The sequence below is a fragment of the Staurois parvus genome, unplaced genomic scaffold (assembly GCF_062004578.1).
Source record: "Staurois parvus isolate SC_StPar_1 unplaced genomic scaffold, SC_StPar_1.0 ptg000669l, whole genome shotgun sequence".
NCBI lineage: Eukaryota > Metazoa > Chordata > Amphibia > Anura > Ranidae > Staurois > Staurois parvus.
In genome coordinates this window covers 951,847-970,000 of record NW_028318465.1, presented here as the reverse complement: position 1 = coordinate 970,000, position 18,154 = coordinate 951,847, and the positions used below count along the sequence as shown (strand labels likewise).

Sequence of the window (18,154 nt, the reverse complement as noted above, 5' to 3'; positions counted from 1 at the left end):
ATGTACATACAAATTTGAAGAAGGATTTAGGAATTACAGCTCTTAAGAGTAGCCATCCCCCCTTTTTCAAGGGACCAAAAGTAATTGGACAGTTGAATCAAAAGCTGTTTCATGGCCAGGTGTGAGCTACTCTTTCATTATTTCTTCATCAATTAAGCAGGTAAGAGGTCTGGAGTTAATTCTAAGTGTGGTATTTGCATTTGGAATCTATTGCTGTGAACCTACATGATAATTTCAAAGGAGCTGTCCATGCAAGTGAAACAGGCCATTTCAAGGCTTCAAAAATTAAACAAATCCATCATAGAGAGAGCAGCAACATTAGGAGTGGCCAAATCAACAGTTTGGTACATTCTGAGGAAAGAAGAACACACTGGTGAGTTCAGCAACATAAAAAGACATGGACGTCCACGGAAGACAACAGTGGTGGATGATCGCAGGATCCTCTCTATAGTAAAGAAAAACCCATTCACAACATCCAGACAAGTGAAGGACACTCTCCAGGAGGTGGGCGTATCATCGTCAAAGTCTACAATCAAGAGAATACTTCACAAGAGCAAATACAGAGGGTTCATAACAAGGTGCAAACCATTCAAAAGCCTGAAGAATAAAAAAGCCAGATTAGACTTTGCCAAAAACATCTAAAAAAGCCAGACCAGTTCTAGAAAAAGCATTCTTCGGACGGATGAAACTAAAATTTATCTGTACCAGAATGCATGAAGGTAAAAATCCGCTGTGCAGCATCCCCCAAGCCCCCCCTAATACTCATCTAAGCCCCCTCTCGATCCAATGATGTGCACAGAAGTCTCTGCTATCCCAGGACTACCTCTCCTCATTAGCTGAGACATTGGCTCCCACTGCTGTCAATCACAACCTGTAAACCAATGAAAAGAGAGAGGAGCATGATCGAGCCGCTGCTCCGTGAGACACACGGAGCAGCGGTTGGAGAGTGTGCATGTTCGGGTGCCCCCATAGCAAGCTGCTTGCTGTAGGGACACTCGATAGGAGGTAGGGGCCAGGAGCGTAGGCGGGGGACTCAAGAATAGGAGGATTTGGGCTGCTATGTGCAAAGCCACTACACAGAGCAAGTAAGTATAGATATGTTTGTTTTTTGTTCTAATTTAAGCCTTTAGAATTACTTTAAGGTGGAACTAACCAAAACAACTTGATAAAAAAAGAAATTCCTTTAGAAAGGAACACACATTCCACATTATTAATTCTGCTACCAAAATTAGTGTGTGCTGTAAATTGCCTCCAGCGTTGCTCCGGTTTCTTCTTGCTGGAGGCTGCCATGTTGCTGAAGCTCAAAGGCCTAAGTGGAAATAAATCTTTAGGCTGTCAACCAATTGGCCTCTACATTTTAGGCAAAGTGCAGAAAAATAAAGAGCAATTGAGCATATGCAGAGCAGGGTGAGGATTTTAACCCCTTCACGCCAGCGCCTCCCGACCCTTTAAGAAGCTGGGAGGCGGGGCAGGGTCTAGAGTCATGTGACCGCCGTGACGCGCCGTCATGGCGGTCACATTATCAGGAAAGGTCCTGATCAAAAGAGAAGATCGGGACCTTTCCGTGAGTACGCGGACACGCGCTCTCAGCACATATATTTTTTTTTAATGGACCGCAAATGTGCGGCCGCTCGGCGTCTAGGCGCAGACGCCGGGAGACCACACATTTGCGTTCGGCCGGCGTGAAGAAGTTAAACAGTATATATGCTTATTTTTAATGTTCTGCATAGCTTTACCTGCAAAAGGGGCCAGCATGAAATGATCTAGCAGGACTTAGTTTTCTGACTAAAGGTCCACTTTAAAACGCTCAAGGCCTGGTGGGGTACATTGTATGTTAAAACGCTTAAAAACAAAAAAGAAAAAAAAAAACACTGTCCCTCAATCTGTCCAGTTAATTGCACATTGGACACTGTTCTAAACAAAAGAAACTGCCTTTAGAGTCCTATGTAAAAGTCTGCTCCAAAGAAAACCAGGAAGGTAAGGATTCTTTCTTTTTTTATGTGCTGCAGGAATGGGAACCAGCAAGCATATAGTGGGGCGGTTCTCAAATTCGAATGCAAAAGAGAATATACGCTTTAAGATGTTTATGGTGACCTATTAGGTTTTATGTCCTACTAGTTCTAAAAAGTTAAAACACATCAATTCTCATTGCTTAGTTTAAACAGGAGCTTTACTATTTGTTGCTCTGGTTGAGCCAAGCATAGGCTTTGCTTTTATTCTTCCGTACAAGTCAATGTGTATATTTATGACAAAGGCATGATTACATATTATAAACGCATGGCATAATCACATTGGGTACATTTCTAATGCCCAAGTACATTGGCCCTAAATTAACCACCCAGTGTGTGTCTGAGGGGGTTCAGGAGTGACAGGTAATGGGTAATTAATGCCAATAACTTACAGACAAGACATTTTCCTTTGTGAACAAAATATATAAAAATCAAACCATTACTTTACAATACGGTATATGGGAGGGGAAGTAATTGTAAGCTGAAAATGAGATTTCTGTGCCTAGTACAATTATATCTAGATAAAATATCAGACTGCTTGTTTGATTGTATCAAACAATATGGTCTGAATGAGCCATTTGCACGGTGGGTCCAAGGTCACACGGAGCCGGAATTCTCATTTCAGCTGAAGCCCCCAGTGGTTCTCTGTCATTGTTTCAGCCAGCATTGCCAGGCTTCACGTTACCTCCATTTACCCGGCACAGGCTCCACGACTGTCTGAATTATGAATCTCACAAACAATGCTCGCGGCTCCGTCCAGGTAGTCTAAACCACCCATATTTTATACATTCATTTGGAGCTCTGGCAAGTGTTAGAAAGCAGAAAGAAGCTCAAGCAATGTCCCGCTGTGACTCGGCTCTGCAGTGCCTGAAATGAACTTCCCTTTTTTGGATAAGCTGGCAAGGCGCAGTCTGACTCGCAGCCAAAGTGTAAAAAGCACCTTAAAGAGGAATTAACATTTCCACCTAACTATCAGAAGCAATTGCCATTGTGTATGTAGAGAAAAGAAAGCAGGTCACTGGAAAATGTAGCGGTGACAAGGGATTTCTTGACGTCCAGTCACTGGTGTTGGCAAGATATAAATCAAGAAGCTCACAGCTGAGTTTATGTAGAATTCTTGTACCTAATGTAAATGTTATTTTAATACTTGAACATCCAGTGCAATCCAATAAGTGTGCAGTAAAAGTGGAGCTTTTATGCACACCAACGTGCTGACGCAGCTTCCGGGACAGTCAGGGCTCATTCACATAGGAGTGAAAGAAAACGCTACATACGCATCTCTATGCAGTCCTATAGAAGGCTATGGGCACCAGGGGTGGACTGACAACACATGGGGCCCCCGGGCAATAGGGGATCATGGGGCCCCTGTGTCCTTGCCCAAACTCAAAAAAGCCTATGAAAAAGGTACCAGGGGCATCTTATGGGGCCCCTACTGACCCTGGACCCTCGAGCAGTGCCCGAGTTACCAAATGGTCAGTCCTCCCCTGATGGGCACATTTAGACAGATGTGCTAGGTGGCATAGTGGTCTGTCGCTCTCAACAGCATACAATAAAAGGACCCAGCTATGTCCAAGGCCATATGTACAGTGCAGGCATATAAGCATTTTCATGCATGTAGTGTCATTGAACTCTATTGACACCTGCTGCTGTTTAGGGTCAAAATCAGCTGTGTGTAAGCAGTGGTGCCTGCGCTGATCGTTACATACGATTTACGTTTACATATTGGCCTTGAATGAGTCATACATGTAGTCATGGCTAATGCGCACAATGACCTCGGTTAGTCATTTATGAATTCATGAAAGACTGAAAGGTAGACCTGTAAACATCAATAGTGTGCAATCATCGGCAGAGGCACTGCTGATCACACATTGTTAATTATTATTATACAGGATTTATATAGCACCAACAGTTTGCTCAGCGCTTTACAATATAACGGGAGACATTACAGTTCAATACAAGAGGGATTTGAGGACCCTGCTCCTTGAAGCTTACAATCTAGGAGGGAGGGGCCAGTGGTACAAAAGGTAGTAACTGTGGGGGATGGACTGGTAGGAGGAGTAGAAGATTCCATTATTAGCTGAGGGCAGGATAGGCTTCCCTGAAGAGATAGGTTTTCAGAGATTACCTAAAAGTGAGCAGAGTAGGTGATAGTCTGAGAAATTGGGGTAGAGAGTTCCAGAGAATTGGGGAAGCCCTGGAGACGAGCATGGGAGGAGGAGACAAGGGAGCTAGAGAGCAGGAGGTTGTGCGAGGAGCGGAGAGTACGCTTTGGGTGATATTTGGAGACAAAAATGGTGATGTAATTTGGGGCAGAGTTATAAATGGCTTTATATGTTATTGTTAATGTTTCGACCTTTATCCGTTGGGCAATGGGAAGCCAGTGGAGGGATTGGCAGAGAGGGGTGGCCGATACAGAACAGTTAGTAAGGTGGATGAGTCTGGCAGCAGAATTCATGATAGACTGAAGAGGGGATAACCTGCGATGAGGTAGGCCAATGACAACCACAAACAGCATGGCAGAAAACAGGCTACATTTATGCTGTACACATGTAAAAACCCCCAAATGTTAACTTCGTACATGGGCAACCAGCAAGATCCTGTGTAAATACATATGCCCCTGTGTAAATACGTATGCACCCTGAATGTCTTCTGAAGATAACATTTTATTCTTATATTACGAGGGTGGTGTAAGGACTGCAGAATTGCATGGGTAAAACCTTTTGAGGGAAAATGTCTTAAAGAGAAGGTAAGTAGGAGTCCCAACCTGGCAGAAGACATGCTGCTGTCACAAGAAATCATTTATCCTGCCATTGCAAACATTTTTCTGAGATGAGAAAGGAGACTTAAGGCCTCATGCACACTGGATGTTATAAAAATGCCAGTAGCATTAGCTGTAGAATGCTTCATTAAAAATGTGAGTTTTGTCGCGATTTTTAGCATTTTTGCATTAGTTTTTTTTCTGTGTTTTTTAGGGTTTGCATTTTTTAGCAGAATTATACTTCCACAAAATCTTCAGTACAACACTTTTGGCAGTTAAAGGATAGGTTAACCTTTCACAAAAAATAATAAATGCACATTTTTTTGCAGGTAAAATAAAAATGTGCATTTATTATTTTTTGTTTGCGGAGCCTCTAAAGCAGTGCACCAGCGATCAGCAGACCACAGGTCTTCCCCTGATCTGTCAGTATATCTACATGTTTGTACATACCGTACAAGCAAGCAGATGCTTACTGACAGGAAGGCTCAATGAACTACCACGGTGCTGTGGAGCATCATGGTAGTTCATTGAAAACTACAAGCGGACAGGCGCAAAGGCTGCTGAGACTTGTAGTTTTCCCATTCACAGAATGCTGTACCCAGCATGACGGTTTTTAAAAATTGTGACAGCTAGCGAGGAGAAGAAGATGCCCCGCTGGCTGTCACAGCGGGGATTGGTCCTTTCAAAGTGCATCTCTAGCCAAAAATGTTTTCAGTTTTGAATAGAGTAGGGAAATAAATAGAAGCGGTCTTTATTGAAAGATTTTGCCTCTATTTTTGTTTCCGTGACAAATGAAAAATTATGGATTTCCCATTACATTCTGTCCCAGTCACAGCAATAAAAATGGACAAGGGTTTTAACTAGGGGTGCACCGATACTCGTGAAAATACTGACACCAATACTCATGAAAATGCTCCCAATACCCGAAACCGATAGTTTGCGGTGCGATTTATGTCAATACTGAATGTATGGATGCAAATTTCACTGCAAAGAATAGCATGTGATTTGAATAGGAATGCGATTCCTGTCCAAATCGTATTCGGTTTCCCCACTGCTCCTGTGTGAACCCAGGCTTGTCATAGCAGGGATGTTCAATTCACAACGCCAGACGCCCGAGACATGTAGTTTCGGGCTTCAGGCAGGTAGTTTTTTTTGTTTTTTTTTTAACCTGTAGCCTCGCTGCTCATCTGTCAAGAGGAAGCATTTGGGTGGCAGCGCTGCCGCCTGATTGCTTCCACACAGTCCACTATGTTGCCAGCCTCAGCTCCCCTGCCCCCTATGTCTCCCTGGCTCTGCTTGACCATCTGCAGGCCAGAGAGCAGTAAAGTGGGTGCCGGCAAGTATAGGGCAGGGAAGAGAGCGGACAAATCTGTTTCCCTCCCCTTCTTGTCCTGACCCGGAAGTGATGTGACATCACTTCCGGGTCCCCATTGACAGAATTCACAATCACGATCGAAGCCGGGAAAGAATGTAATGCAGTGCGATGTGTACTACATTACATCCAGTGTAATACAGGGAAGACATTGGGGGTCTTTTAGACCCTGGATGTCTCAAAAAAAGAGAACCTGTCACCAAAACTCATCACATAGGAGACTTTTTGTCCCTTATGTGATAAAAAAAAAAAGTTACGTAAAAAAAAAAGTTTTTTTATTATTTTTAAAAAATGAAAGATACACCCAAGCATATAACCCCCCCCCCCCCCCCAAATTTTTCAAGGCCCCTCCATCCCCACATATGTGCGTACGTACAAACGTAAAAGCACGCGGACGCCTATGCATGACAACTGCGATACACATGTTACATATCGCCACGCATACCAGAATGAGAGCAATAATTCTACCACCAGACCTCCTCCGTAACACTAAAATGATGACCTATGAGGAGACTTTAAATGCATCATGTATAGAAAATATCAGGTACTAGAGTTTGTTGCCATTTCACGAGCGCATGCAAATTTAAGGTTTGACATGTTGGATATTTATTTACTCGATGCAACCTCGTCTTTTTAGATTTACAAAAAAATAGGATAATGTATTGCTTTTTGTGCGCTAAAATTTACTACCACTATTTTATTCTCTTGGGTCTCCGATTTCAGAAAATATTTGATGTTTTAGAGTTTTGTGTAATCTTCAGGCCATAAATGATTTTATTTTTAAGTAAATTGAGACACCAATTTAGTCCCTGGACAAGTAATTTTTTTAAAAAACACCCCTGCATAGCCTGAGTTCACACAGGCACGGTGCAGGAAACCTCCCTGCACTGATCCCATGCTAATCGGAGAGTGGGAGAGAAGGCCGTGTGGGGATGAATACCTTGGTGGAAGATGCTCCGGATACTCAGCTGTAGTAGAGGAGTATTACTGTATTAAACCTGAGAGTGTGCACTTTCAGCCCATATCCATTATATAACTATAGCTTGAATATGTCTTGGTAAATACCTGAAAAAAAAACTAACATTGTGCCTGTGTCCACATATATATGGACCTAACTGTATATACCATAGTTTCTGACTCTACCTTTTACACAGACTAAATAATATACACTGATTTGGGTTATTTTAGGGGTTTTGGGTTAGAAAGCTAAACTAGGGTGATTGTTACCCGTGACACAATATGGCATACACTGCAGAGGAATGGCATACATGGGTGTCGTCCACGAAGGAAGCCTCTCCTAAAGCCCATGCATAAAAAAGCCTAGCTAGAATTTGCCAGGGCCATGCTGAAAAAGAAGACTACTGGGACTCTGTATTCTGGAGTGATGAGACCAAGATAAATGTTTTTGGAACTGATGGCTTCTAAACTGTATTGTGTCGCAAAGGCGAGGAGTACAAAGAAAAATGCATAGTGCCTACAGTGAAACATGGTAGTGGCAATGTCCTTCTGTGGAGCTACACGAGTGCTGCTGGTGTCAGGAGCTGTATTTCATTAGCAGTATCATGAATTCACAGATGTACTTTATATTGAAAGAGAAGATGCTACCATCACTCCATGCCCTTGGTCGTCGTGCACTTTTCCAACATGAATTGATCCGAAACACACATCTAGGGCCACTGTTCCATTTCTGAAGAAGATCAGGGTGAAAGTGATTCAGTGGCCAAGTATGTCTCCTGATCTGGTCCCAATCGAACATCTATGGGGAATTCTGAAGAGACAAGTTGAGCATCACTCTCCATCCAGCATCCAGGCTCTAAAAGAGGTCATTATTGAAGAATGGAAAAAGATAGATGTTGCAATATGTCACCAACTTGTTCATTCCATGCCTAGAAGACTTGGTGCTGTCCTTACAAATCATGGAGGACATACAAAATACTAGATAGTTTTTGTTATGGGGTGTATTAATTTTTGCATCAACTAATTTGAGAAAAACTGAAGATTTTGTAATCTTAAGTGATAGTATTAACCTTACTTTCATGTAATGAGCTAAACAAATTTTGGAAATTGTTCTTGCATTCATTGGGATACTGATTAAAATGTTACTTTTTAAAAGGGGTGTACTCATTTATGCTGAGCAATATATATATATATTTATTTATTAAAGATACTTATATAGAGCCATCAATCATGTAGTGCTTTACATATATATTGGTCATTCACATCAGTCCCAAACTCTCAAAGGGCATACAATCTAAGGTCTCTAACTTACATTCATACATACACATACTAGGGCCAATTTAGACAGGAGCCAATTAACCTACCAGCATGTCTTTGGAGTGTGGGAGGAAACCAGAGTAACCAGAGGAAACCAACGCAGGTACAGGGAGAACATGAAAACTCCAGGCAGGTGGTGCTGAGGTTGGGATTCGAACCGACAACCCTAGTACTGCCAGGTGGAAGTGCTAACCATTTAGCCACTGTGCTGCCCATATAGAGATAGATAGATAGATAGATAGATAGATAGATAGATAGATAGATAGATAGATAGATAGATAGATAAAGATTTTATAACAGTAACCAAGAAAAATGTGTTTACCATACCACCAAAAGAAAGCTCTATTTGTGTGGAAAAAAAATAGAAATATTAAAAATTCCATTTGGGTGCTGTGTTGCATGACCAAGCAATTTCCAATTAAAGTGGTACAGTGCTAAATAGTGAAAAAAAAAGTCACAAAGGGGGGTAAAACCTTCGAGAGGGCAAGTGGTTCATAGAGGACTAGAATTCAGACCAGTAAGCAGAACATCTGAGGTGGAAACTGGAACACAGATATGGCTCCATAAAAGGGACAGCTGACAGCAATGCCAATGTCTATCCATCAAAACAACACAGCATTCGCAGGATACCATCTCAGCCAAGTGTCTGTTATTAGTATGTCATAAATCATAAAGCTACTCTGCAAAAATGGCATCTCCATTCTGTATTGCTCAATCCAACTGCAAGAAAACGATTGAAACAAAATTCCTGTCCTTCATTCTTTTCCTGGCTCTGTGATTCCCTAGTTGATGAAACCAAAAAAGTACAACTGTCACAAAGTCTGTAGTTTTAAAATCAAGTTTGAATTGATAGATCTCATATTTCTATTCTTACAGGTTCCCTTAAGAAAAAGGAGCTTCCAGACACAGGGACCTTTACATTTTTCCACAAGAAATAGGGTTAGTTCAGCTTTCCAATAAATCTTATAAAGCATCATATTTGCCAAAGTAGATGATAAATTATTCTGCTGTTGACAAACATTTTTCAACATTCAAAGCTGCTACCTGTAGGTCAGCCGCACCTCCTGCAATGCCCTGTCATGAAAGTTGCAGCCAGTGTATAGGTGACATCCCAACCTTAAACTAGGAAGGACAAAGTATTGGGTTAAAACAAATGCTGTAATCCAGTTACATGTCTGGCCTATCCAAATGTTAGGCCATAACCTTGAATTGTGGGAGATGTAGTTAGATGACTGGTTACTGAACTACAGTGCCCAGCGATCACATACCATGTCCCACAGTACAATGTGTGCACAAACACAGAAACGTGTACTAACGAGGAAAGAGACCTTAAAGTAGAATTCCAAGTTTCATGTCACATATGTAGAGAGCTGGCCCAAACAAACTATTTCCATCACAGAACGATGCGGTTACCTGGCTCGCAATAATGTATTGTAGTACCATTACCTACATAACGTAAGAAGCAGTGTCACAGCAGCAGTACAGGTGACTTCCCATATGTTGCTGGAACTAAAAAGAGTCTGAGTGGTCCTTCACCATTCAGGAGGAGTCTTGTATTTTTATCAAGGAATATAAACTTTCCTGTTTGGCCGAGGTAGAAATCACAACGTCATCTGCCTGCCTCTCCTATGTTTTGTGCACTGGTCCTTGACAGATATCTGATCTACCCATTCTGCTCCCCAGACTCCACTGACATCAATGGAATGTCCATCAACAGGTTGAGTCAAACCACGATGGACCATTGGGAAGTGGGCACAGTGCAGGTCCATCAAGGTTTTGGAAGACAGGCCATGCAGCGCCACGTAGGCTGCACAGAGAAGGTCCCCCTGTATTTATAGATCTAGTCTAATTACAGACTTTTGTTGTTTAAGAAATAAAATGACAGTTACTTTGCAGACATTCAGACAACAGATCTCTAGCAATTCTCATTCTGGCAGTCCCAAGTGTGCAAACAGGGTGGGAAAAAGAATTAAATTTAGCTCTAAGTCAAGCCAAACATTGAAGTAATTTATTTTTAGGCTGGGCTGAGTTTTCATGTGGTATTTTGGTTTTGCTCAATAAACTGGAATGGAAATTTCTAATGGTTCTCAACACTAAACAAGTTTGCTTGTGTTTATACATCCACAGGCTTAACAGATCAGTACAAAGAGCAATGGGGATGAGTATAGTGCAGTAACCCACAGTAACTACAAATTATTATTATACAGGATTCATAGAGCGCCGACAGTTTTCTCAGCGCTTTACAATATAATCCCTGAATAAAATCTAGCAGATCACAGCTGACATTACCTTGTTTACATAGACAGAGCTGAGTTCTCTCAGTCTCCTTCGCGATCAACAGGTGCGAGCACTCATCCATTAGCCGGCACCTGTTGAACGGCTTCTGCTGTGTCCAAACATAGTAGAAATGGCGCTACGGCGGAAGTAGCGCACCCCCCAGTGGCAAGAATGCAAAATAATGTTTATATACTCGATTTGGCACAGAACATCAGCCCTGTAGCAGAATACCTGCTATAGGGCGGACAGAAAGTGGTTAAAGTGTTACTAAACCCACAACAGTAAATTCCGTCTATACATGCAGAAAAGCATGATTGTTATACTCAACGTGGAACCTAAGGAGTTAATCCTCTGTATTGTGTAAAAAGGCCATTTGATCCTGCCTTCTCTGATCCCCCCTTCTTCTACTGTCCCCAATCCATCTTCTGACAGTACAGAGCTCTAGGAGTCGCTCTGCACAGGCTCAGTTTGGTGTATATTGTTAGAGAGTTTTTTTTTTTCTTTGGGAAGGTGCATATGATCAGCACCGGGACAATCAGCACTGTCCAGAAGGTCAGGGGTTATGGAGCCTCATAGGGCAGTCAGAGCAGAATGAAAACTCCTCCTACAAGCTTTAACCAATGCTCAGTTGGACACTGATAGAAGTGACAAGACTGCTATATACTGCTGATGAGAAAAGGTATTTAGCAGTTTATATTTACTAAAATAATTGCATTTCCATGTTCTTTGGGAGACCAGATATAGTGAATGCAGCATCCTGGGTTTAGTAATACTTTAAAGTAGAACTATAGGCAAAACTTTTTTTTCATTTTCATTTCCAGCTATGTCCCATTGCAGAGTTCCCTTTACATCCTGTCCCACAGCCAAACAAGAAGTAAGAGGATATCCCTGCAAATTAAGGCAATTTCTTGGGGACCCCCAGGTCACCAGAACTAGTGTTCCCAACGGAAGATTTCCCTTCTATTACTTTTCTGAGGACAACCCAAATTTTTGGGATTTTCTTTTACTTTCACTTTTAATAACGGTAAACAGGACAAATAGAGAGGGGCAGAAGTAGCAATAAAAACTGACAGGGGTTTGATTCCCTCTGCGATCTATCCAAAACTAAAAGAAAAAACTAAAAAAAAAAAAAATTTGCCTTCAGTTATATTTTAACTAAGGAGGCAACCTTTATTAACCCGATCATCCGTATACAGTGACCAACTATTTCATATAATTTACAATGCTGCATCTCAAGATCTATATTACATGTCAATGTAGCAAAAACATGTAAACCACAGCAAGCTTAATATACATTTGTCAAAATGTGGCAAAGGGTTCATATATCATAGAGAATGGGATTGTTGTAACAGAAGAAAGAAGAAACAATTATACATTCAACGGATAGTTATTGATTTACAAAGCACTGGTATTTATTATATTCATTTACATAACGCCTATAAATTTGCAGCCCTCTACATTACATATTGATCTAACCGTGCCATGGCCTCTGTGGCTCATGGTATATCACTGCAGTCAATTTTCTTGCTTACTAGTAATTAGGTGCTATAAACCAGAATTAGACTACTTCTACATAGCAATTCTTTATACAAGCTATTAAGCATCCCTGACGACTGACAGGCAGGCTTTGGTACTAATATATTTAACTTGCTAACTGGGTGCAGGAATCTGCAGCAGCTGTAAATTATTCTGCTAGTGTTTGCAATTATTGCAAGTCTGTCACCTAACTGATGTTAGACAGGTGATTTGGGTCCCTCAGCAACATTTTCATTACACAATAAAACAAAATAAACTCTCAATATTTTATGCAGTCCCTCCATCACTGCTCAGAGCAGTCATTCCATCAATGCTACCTTGCTAGAGTTTAAGCCACAATTCAACCAACAGATATTCTGCTTTAAGAAAAAGATATCAGCAAATAGCTAATTAGATAGCAATGCTAAATCAGAAGCTTCTCTCCTCTAAAGCATGCTAAAGTAGGGAGGCGTTAAAACTGCCTTATGAAGGCTTTTTTAAAAGAGAAGTTTGGGAATGGGAAAAAAAACATACTCACTTAGATGGCTGCAGCACCGATCCCAGCTGCAGCTGTCCCCTGATGGCTCGATTTGGAGAACTGATTGACCAAAGACCACTGATCACTCAGTTCTTGGTATTCAGTTTGCAGAGAGCTGGACTGCCAGCCACTTGCTCTCTGCTGCTCCTCCAGCACTCACTGGTGCGCCGGGGTGTGGAGGGACAGTAGCCGCTGGTTTAGGTTCTAAGTGGCACGCTGACCCAGCTGCTGGTCCAGGCATCTGGGTGGATTCCAACTTTAAAATTTGGAACTTTTCAGAGCCTGAACCAGCTTTATTTCACTGTCGGCTAGAAATGGGTCACAGGAGTGCAGGCCAATCAGAAGGAGTGCCCGTGATCCAAAGGAGAAGTATTTGGCTGTACTTCTCCTTTAACTCCTGGCTTAAAGTTAGGCTGGCCATACATTATACAATTATCTGGAGATTTTTGGTTTAGATTTACCAAAAACCATATAATAGGAGGACAAACCTAAACAACACTTTCAGTTGTATCCAGTTAGGCAGGCCCTTGCACTACACAGTTGAAGGTAAATCTAAAGGAAATTGGGCAGAAAATTGGAAGGTAATTGTATAATGTATGGCCAGCCTTAGCCTGTGACCAGACAGGCAAGTATATACAGTATTCCTAAAGTTCAACCAAACCCAAAAAAAGTTATACTGTAGTATACCAATCCTTAGATGGCTTGCCAGTATTAATATTCTTTTTTTTATGCTTTTTCCCTTATTTTGACCCGGCAATCCTGTGAATAACACACCTCCTGTCCTACACTTACTCCTTAACTATATCTATGGAGGGAGCCACGGTCATCACCCAGGATGGTCTTCAAACATGACCACCTCTGTTCATTTCCATTACATAGAGGGTAATGGGACTAGTAGTTTACACAAGAAAAACATATAAAAACATAAGAGTCAACTTTTTGGCTGAAGCTAAATATGCTTTAAAAACTGGATGATTTTTTTTTTTTTCCTGTTACACACAAATACATTTTATAACCGTGAACTCTTAAGAAAGCCAGAATTTTTGTAGTACAGCTACAAAAAAAACCCACGATCAACTATGTTCCATTGCTATATACAGCATGGCAGAAAAATTGCTTCCATGCAAAATGCATCTTACCTTGAGTCTGTGGGATATAAGGAGCCAGAAGCTTTGCCCTTTTCTTTTCATAGCCCTTTTGAGTAATGTCTCCTGTGAAGAACAACAAAGGATCATAAATTAATTTACAGTATAACACATCAACATCTTCAACTGTGTACACTTGAACAAATCGGTCTGTAGTATTAAGGTGGTAATGATTCCCAGGATTATATTGTGTATGTAATTGCTATAATAAACCTAAACTCTTAATTTAGTGTTGGGTTTGCACTTGTCTTGTACTGCCACTATGAAAAAAAAATTATTAAATATTTCTGCTGTTTTTCTCACATTTGACTCAATCCGGCTATACACATTTAGATTTTTCTATACAAATATACCCATCTCTAGGATTCCCAACCACTAACAAATTTTAATTGCCACTTTTACAATTCTGATTTACTGATTGCCATGTGCAAACAGATGTTTTTATTCCAAAAATAAATACAGCCATCTTTATGAAAAAAATACAAGCTCATTCCATCTTCAATCTTTTTTTTACTGGGTCAGTGCACAAGACTAAAAAAAAAATGAAGAAGAAAAAAAAAACAAGATAAAAATAGATTACAACCAGAACAAACGTGTAATACGTATTTTCGTATTTTTCCTGTGAACTATAATGTGAGTTACTGGAACCCCAGTGGGATGAAAACTGCACTGGTACTTAATACATATAACAAGACCTGCACCACACTGCAATTTCCCTCCTAGTTTCTAGAAATAACAGAAGAAAAAATAATCCATTTTTTTCTAATTTTCAATATGCACTGTAATGTTTTTTGACGCACTATGAACAGGTCATACTTCCCAAATCACAGAGATGTGAACACCACCTATTTTTTTACCATTATAACTTTGTGCATGCATGTTTTAGTGCATTGCAATGGTACAGTGTAAATGGGCCCTAATGTCAAAAAATGTCCGTCATCCTGTATCTCTATTAAAAAAAAATTAAAAATCACGTGCTGAATAACTAGTAATGCAAACACATCCAGCTCATGTGTATGTTAAGAGTTTTTTAATGCAAGGACCGACAATGTAATATTTATTAAATATTTATGAATTACTATGTAAAGGTTGAGCCATCCAATTTGTTGGCTAGATCTCGAACTTTGTTGTCTCAAATAGCCAGAACTATACAATCTTGAAATTCATACATATACATCCATTCTAGCCCCATATACCCTATGACTCAAAGCCAAAACGCATAAAAAAAATAAAAGCAGAATCTGGTCACAGACTTCAAATTTAAACCTTTTTCGATGCCTACACTATTCAGAAGCACTTTATGTTTTCTGAGTGTTGGAAGACAATCACCAAGAAACAGTTCTTGACAAACCCCCAATTTGACTTTGAAGGCCAACCCAAATTCAATACTTTATCCTCTGTTTACCGAAACCACGGGAGATAGCATGCAAGGTTTCAAACCTTTCAAAGACTTATGCTTGGACCCTAACCCCCAGGTGGTGCCCTTTCCTATCACATACTGAATCAACCACCAGTCAATTACTCCCCACCAAATGTGCAGAAATGGGTAGATACCTTAAAGTGGAAGTTCAGCCCCTCTCTGTCCCGGCTCCACCACCCACCCCAATGCCACCATTATAGCAGTCGAGTTCTAGAACGGCCCTCTGGCACATCTGTACATACACAGGTGATTTCCTGCATGTGCACTAATAGCCGTCTTTGATTGGGGGAAACCTGTGTGTGCACAGATGTGCCACAGAGCTTTCTCGGGATCCGAAGCTCTGTGGCATAGCTGCATACATGCATAGAGGTGGGGGACCTAATTTTCACCGAGATGAGAAATGAGGAAATGCTGCTTTGCAAATAAATGTCACCAGTTAAAAAAGAACATTTATGTCCAACTATAAGAGAGGGAGGATGGAGGAGGCAGGGCAATATGACATACTTTAATGTGAAGGTCCTCTTTAATACATCATATTCAGCTGGCCAACGAGTAGTGGCCAACCGCCAAAGCTAATGGCCACTACTCAGTCCTCCTGCTCCTCGACCTCTCTGCGGCCTTCGACACAGTCGACTACCCCCTCCTCCTTACTAAACTGCACTCCTTTGGCATCAGGGACGCGGCTCTCTCCTGGTTCTCCTCCTACCTATCCCAACGCTCCTTCAGCATCACCTATAACGCTGCCACCTCCCCCTCTCTGTTGGAGTCCCCCAAGGCTCTGTCCTCACCCCAGGCACTACTAAACTCGTACACTCATTATCTCACGCCTGGATTACTGCAACTCCCTTCTCACTGGCCTACCCAAACAAATGCTATCCCCACTCCAGTCTATCCTGAACTCAGCGGCTAGACTCATCCACCTCACCAACCGCTCCACATCTGCCACCCCCCTCTGCCAATCCCTTCACTGGCTCCCGATTGCCCAACGCATTAAATTCAAATTACTAACTCTGACATACAAAGCCATTCACAACGCTGCCCCAAACTACCTAACTGACCTGATACTCAAATACCACCCTACCCGTAATCTTCGCTCCTCACAGGACCTTCTACTCTCCAGCTCCCTGGTCTCCTCCTCCCATGCCCGACTGCAGGACTTCTCCAGGACTTCCCCCATCCTCTGGAACTCCCTACCCTAATCCATCAGACTGTCACCTACCCACATCACCTTCAGGCGCACCCTGAAAACCCATCTCTTCAGGGAAGCCTACCCCACCCTCACCTAACAACCGATCTCCACTCCTCCTACCACTCCATCCCCCACAGCCACTTCCTCCTGTACCACTATCCCCTCCCTCCTAGATTGTAAGCTCGAAAAAGAGCAGGGCCCTCGAACCCCTCGTTTATTGTATTGTACTGTATTGTCTTATGTTCTGTCCCCCTCGCTGATGTACAGCGCTAAGCAAACCCTTTGGCGCTATAAAAATACTGTATAATAATAATAACAATAATAATAGATGGCACAATGTTTCCCTGACTCTACACAAGGACTTTTCACAAACCCCCCACTTGTGCTGGTGATGTAGATAGGCAAAATACTTCCTATGCTCAGACCCACGTGGGACAGAGTCTAATCACTCATTATGAAACTTATGGATATTAACCTGCAGTCTACTTCCTACATCAGACCCTCTCTGCAAACGCAAATACAAACATTCAGTTCTTATTCAACTTATCAGTGTGGATAGAGTATGCATCTCAATGCTGTTGAAACAAACCCCCCTCACTACCCTGGCATTGTAGTCCAAGAATTACATCCCCTGGAAGATCTAACCCCCACACCTAAACAGCAAAGACAGAACATTTGGAAATGCGATACTACTGAATAGATTTCCCTACTCTCAAGAATACAAATCTCTCCTTGTTTCTTCAAAGGCAAATCCCAACGCTATCATAATCTGAAAACTATGATGACTCCCCGAAGGAGAGGTGGGCTCTGGAACCCCTTTATAGCACCCTCCTCCCCCCTGCCCATCCTCCACCCACTCCTGCACCACCCCTCTGCCCTGGCCTTACTATACAGAATGTAAATCCAACTTGGAATTTAAAGCAGACTGTATAGTGGACAGTATTACCAAGAACCTGCTTCTCTTAATTAAAACAGCCAACCTCATCCAGATGCACATTTAAGCTTAACTGTTGTTTGAATATGTAAAGAAAAAAAATCTCTCTCTCTATGTATATATATATATATATATATATATATATATATATTGTTAATTGTATGTATAGAAAAATGAAACCTGCGCACTGTTGTACCAAATTGACATTTCAATTAATATTTATAATTAACCAAAAAAAATTAAGCAACAATAAAGACACCAGGGATAGCACAATAAACTAAATGGATCAGATACATACTGCTTTTTATTAGATATCATTACTTCTGCCTATCATAACAGGGAATTGGTTTTGCCCTTTAAATAATGTTCTACATTAAATAAGCAAGCTATTAGTAACTGTGGCTTACAGTATTTCCTCCTTTCCTGAGCATTTTATCATAGAAAAAACACAGATAATGGGAAGAACATGATAACATTATAATTGTGCAGTGAGTAACCAGCCATCTCAACTTTCAGTTCCTCTACATTACAGCGGTGTCACTCCTCTCCTGCATGCAGGGTTCAGCAATGTTTGTGCTGCAGACACATTGCAGTGGATGGGGGGGAATCCTTGGGCAATGCTAGAAATCAGCTACATGTGTAGCACTGTGAGTCAACTACCCTTTGCTGATGTTACAGATGCCCATAAAGAAGAAAGCCAGTAAACAAGACAAGATTTATTCA

General features: G+C 41.4%; 1 protein-coding gene across 2 annotated transcripts in view; it reads right to left on the bottom strand.

Moving 5' to 3' along the window:
* The window catches only part of DIP2B (DIP2 acetate--CoA ligase B (putative)), a 295,019-nt gene that overhangs the window by 156,176 nt on the left and 120,689 nt on the right, over window positions 1-18,154 (bottom strand). For both annotated transcript variants that reach the window (XM_089652038.1, XM_089652039.1), the window contains exon 2: window positions 13,883-13,954. In XM_089652038.1, coding sequence (XP_089508164.1) covers window positions 13,883-13,954 — 72 coding nt within the window. The remainder of the gene's footprint in view (window positions 1-13,882; window positions 13,955-18,154) is intronic.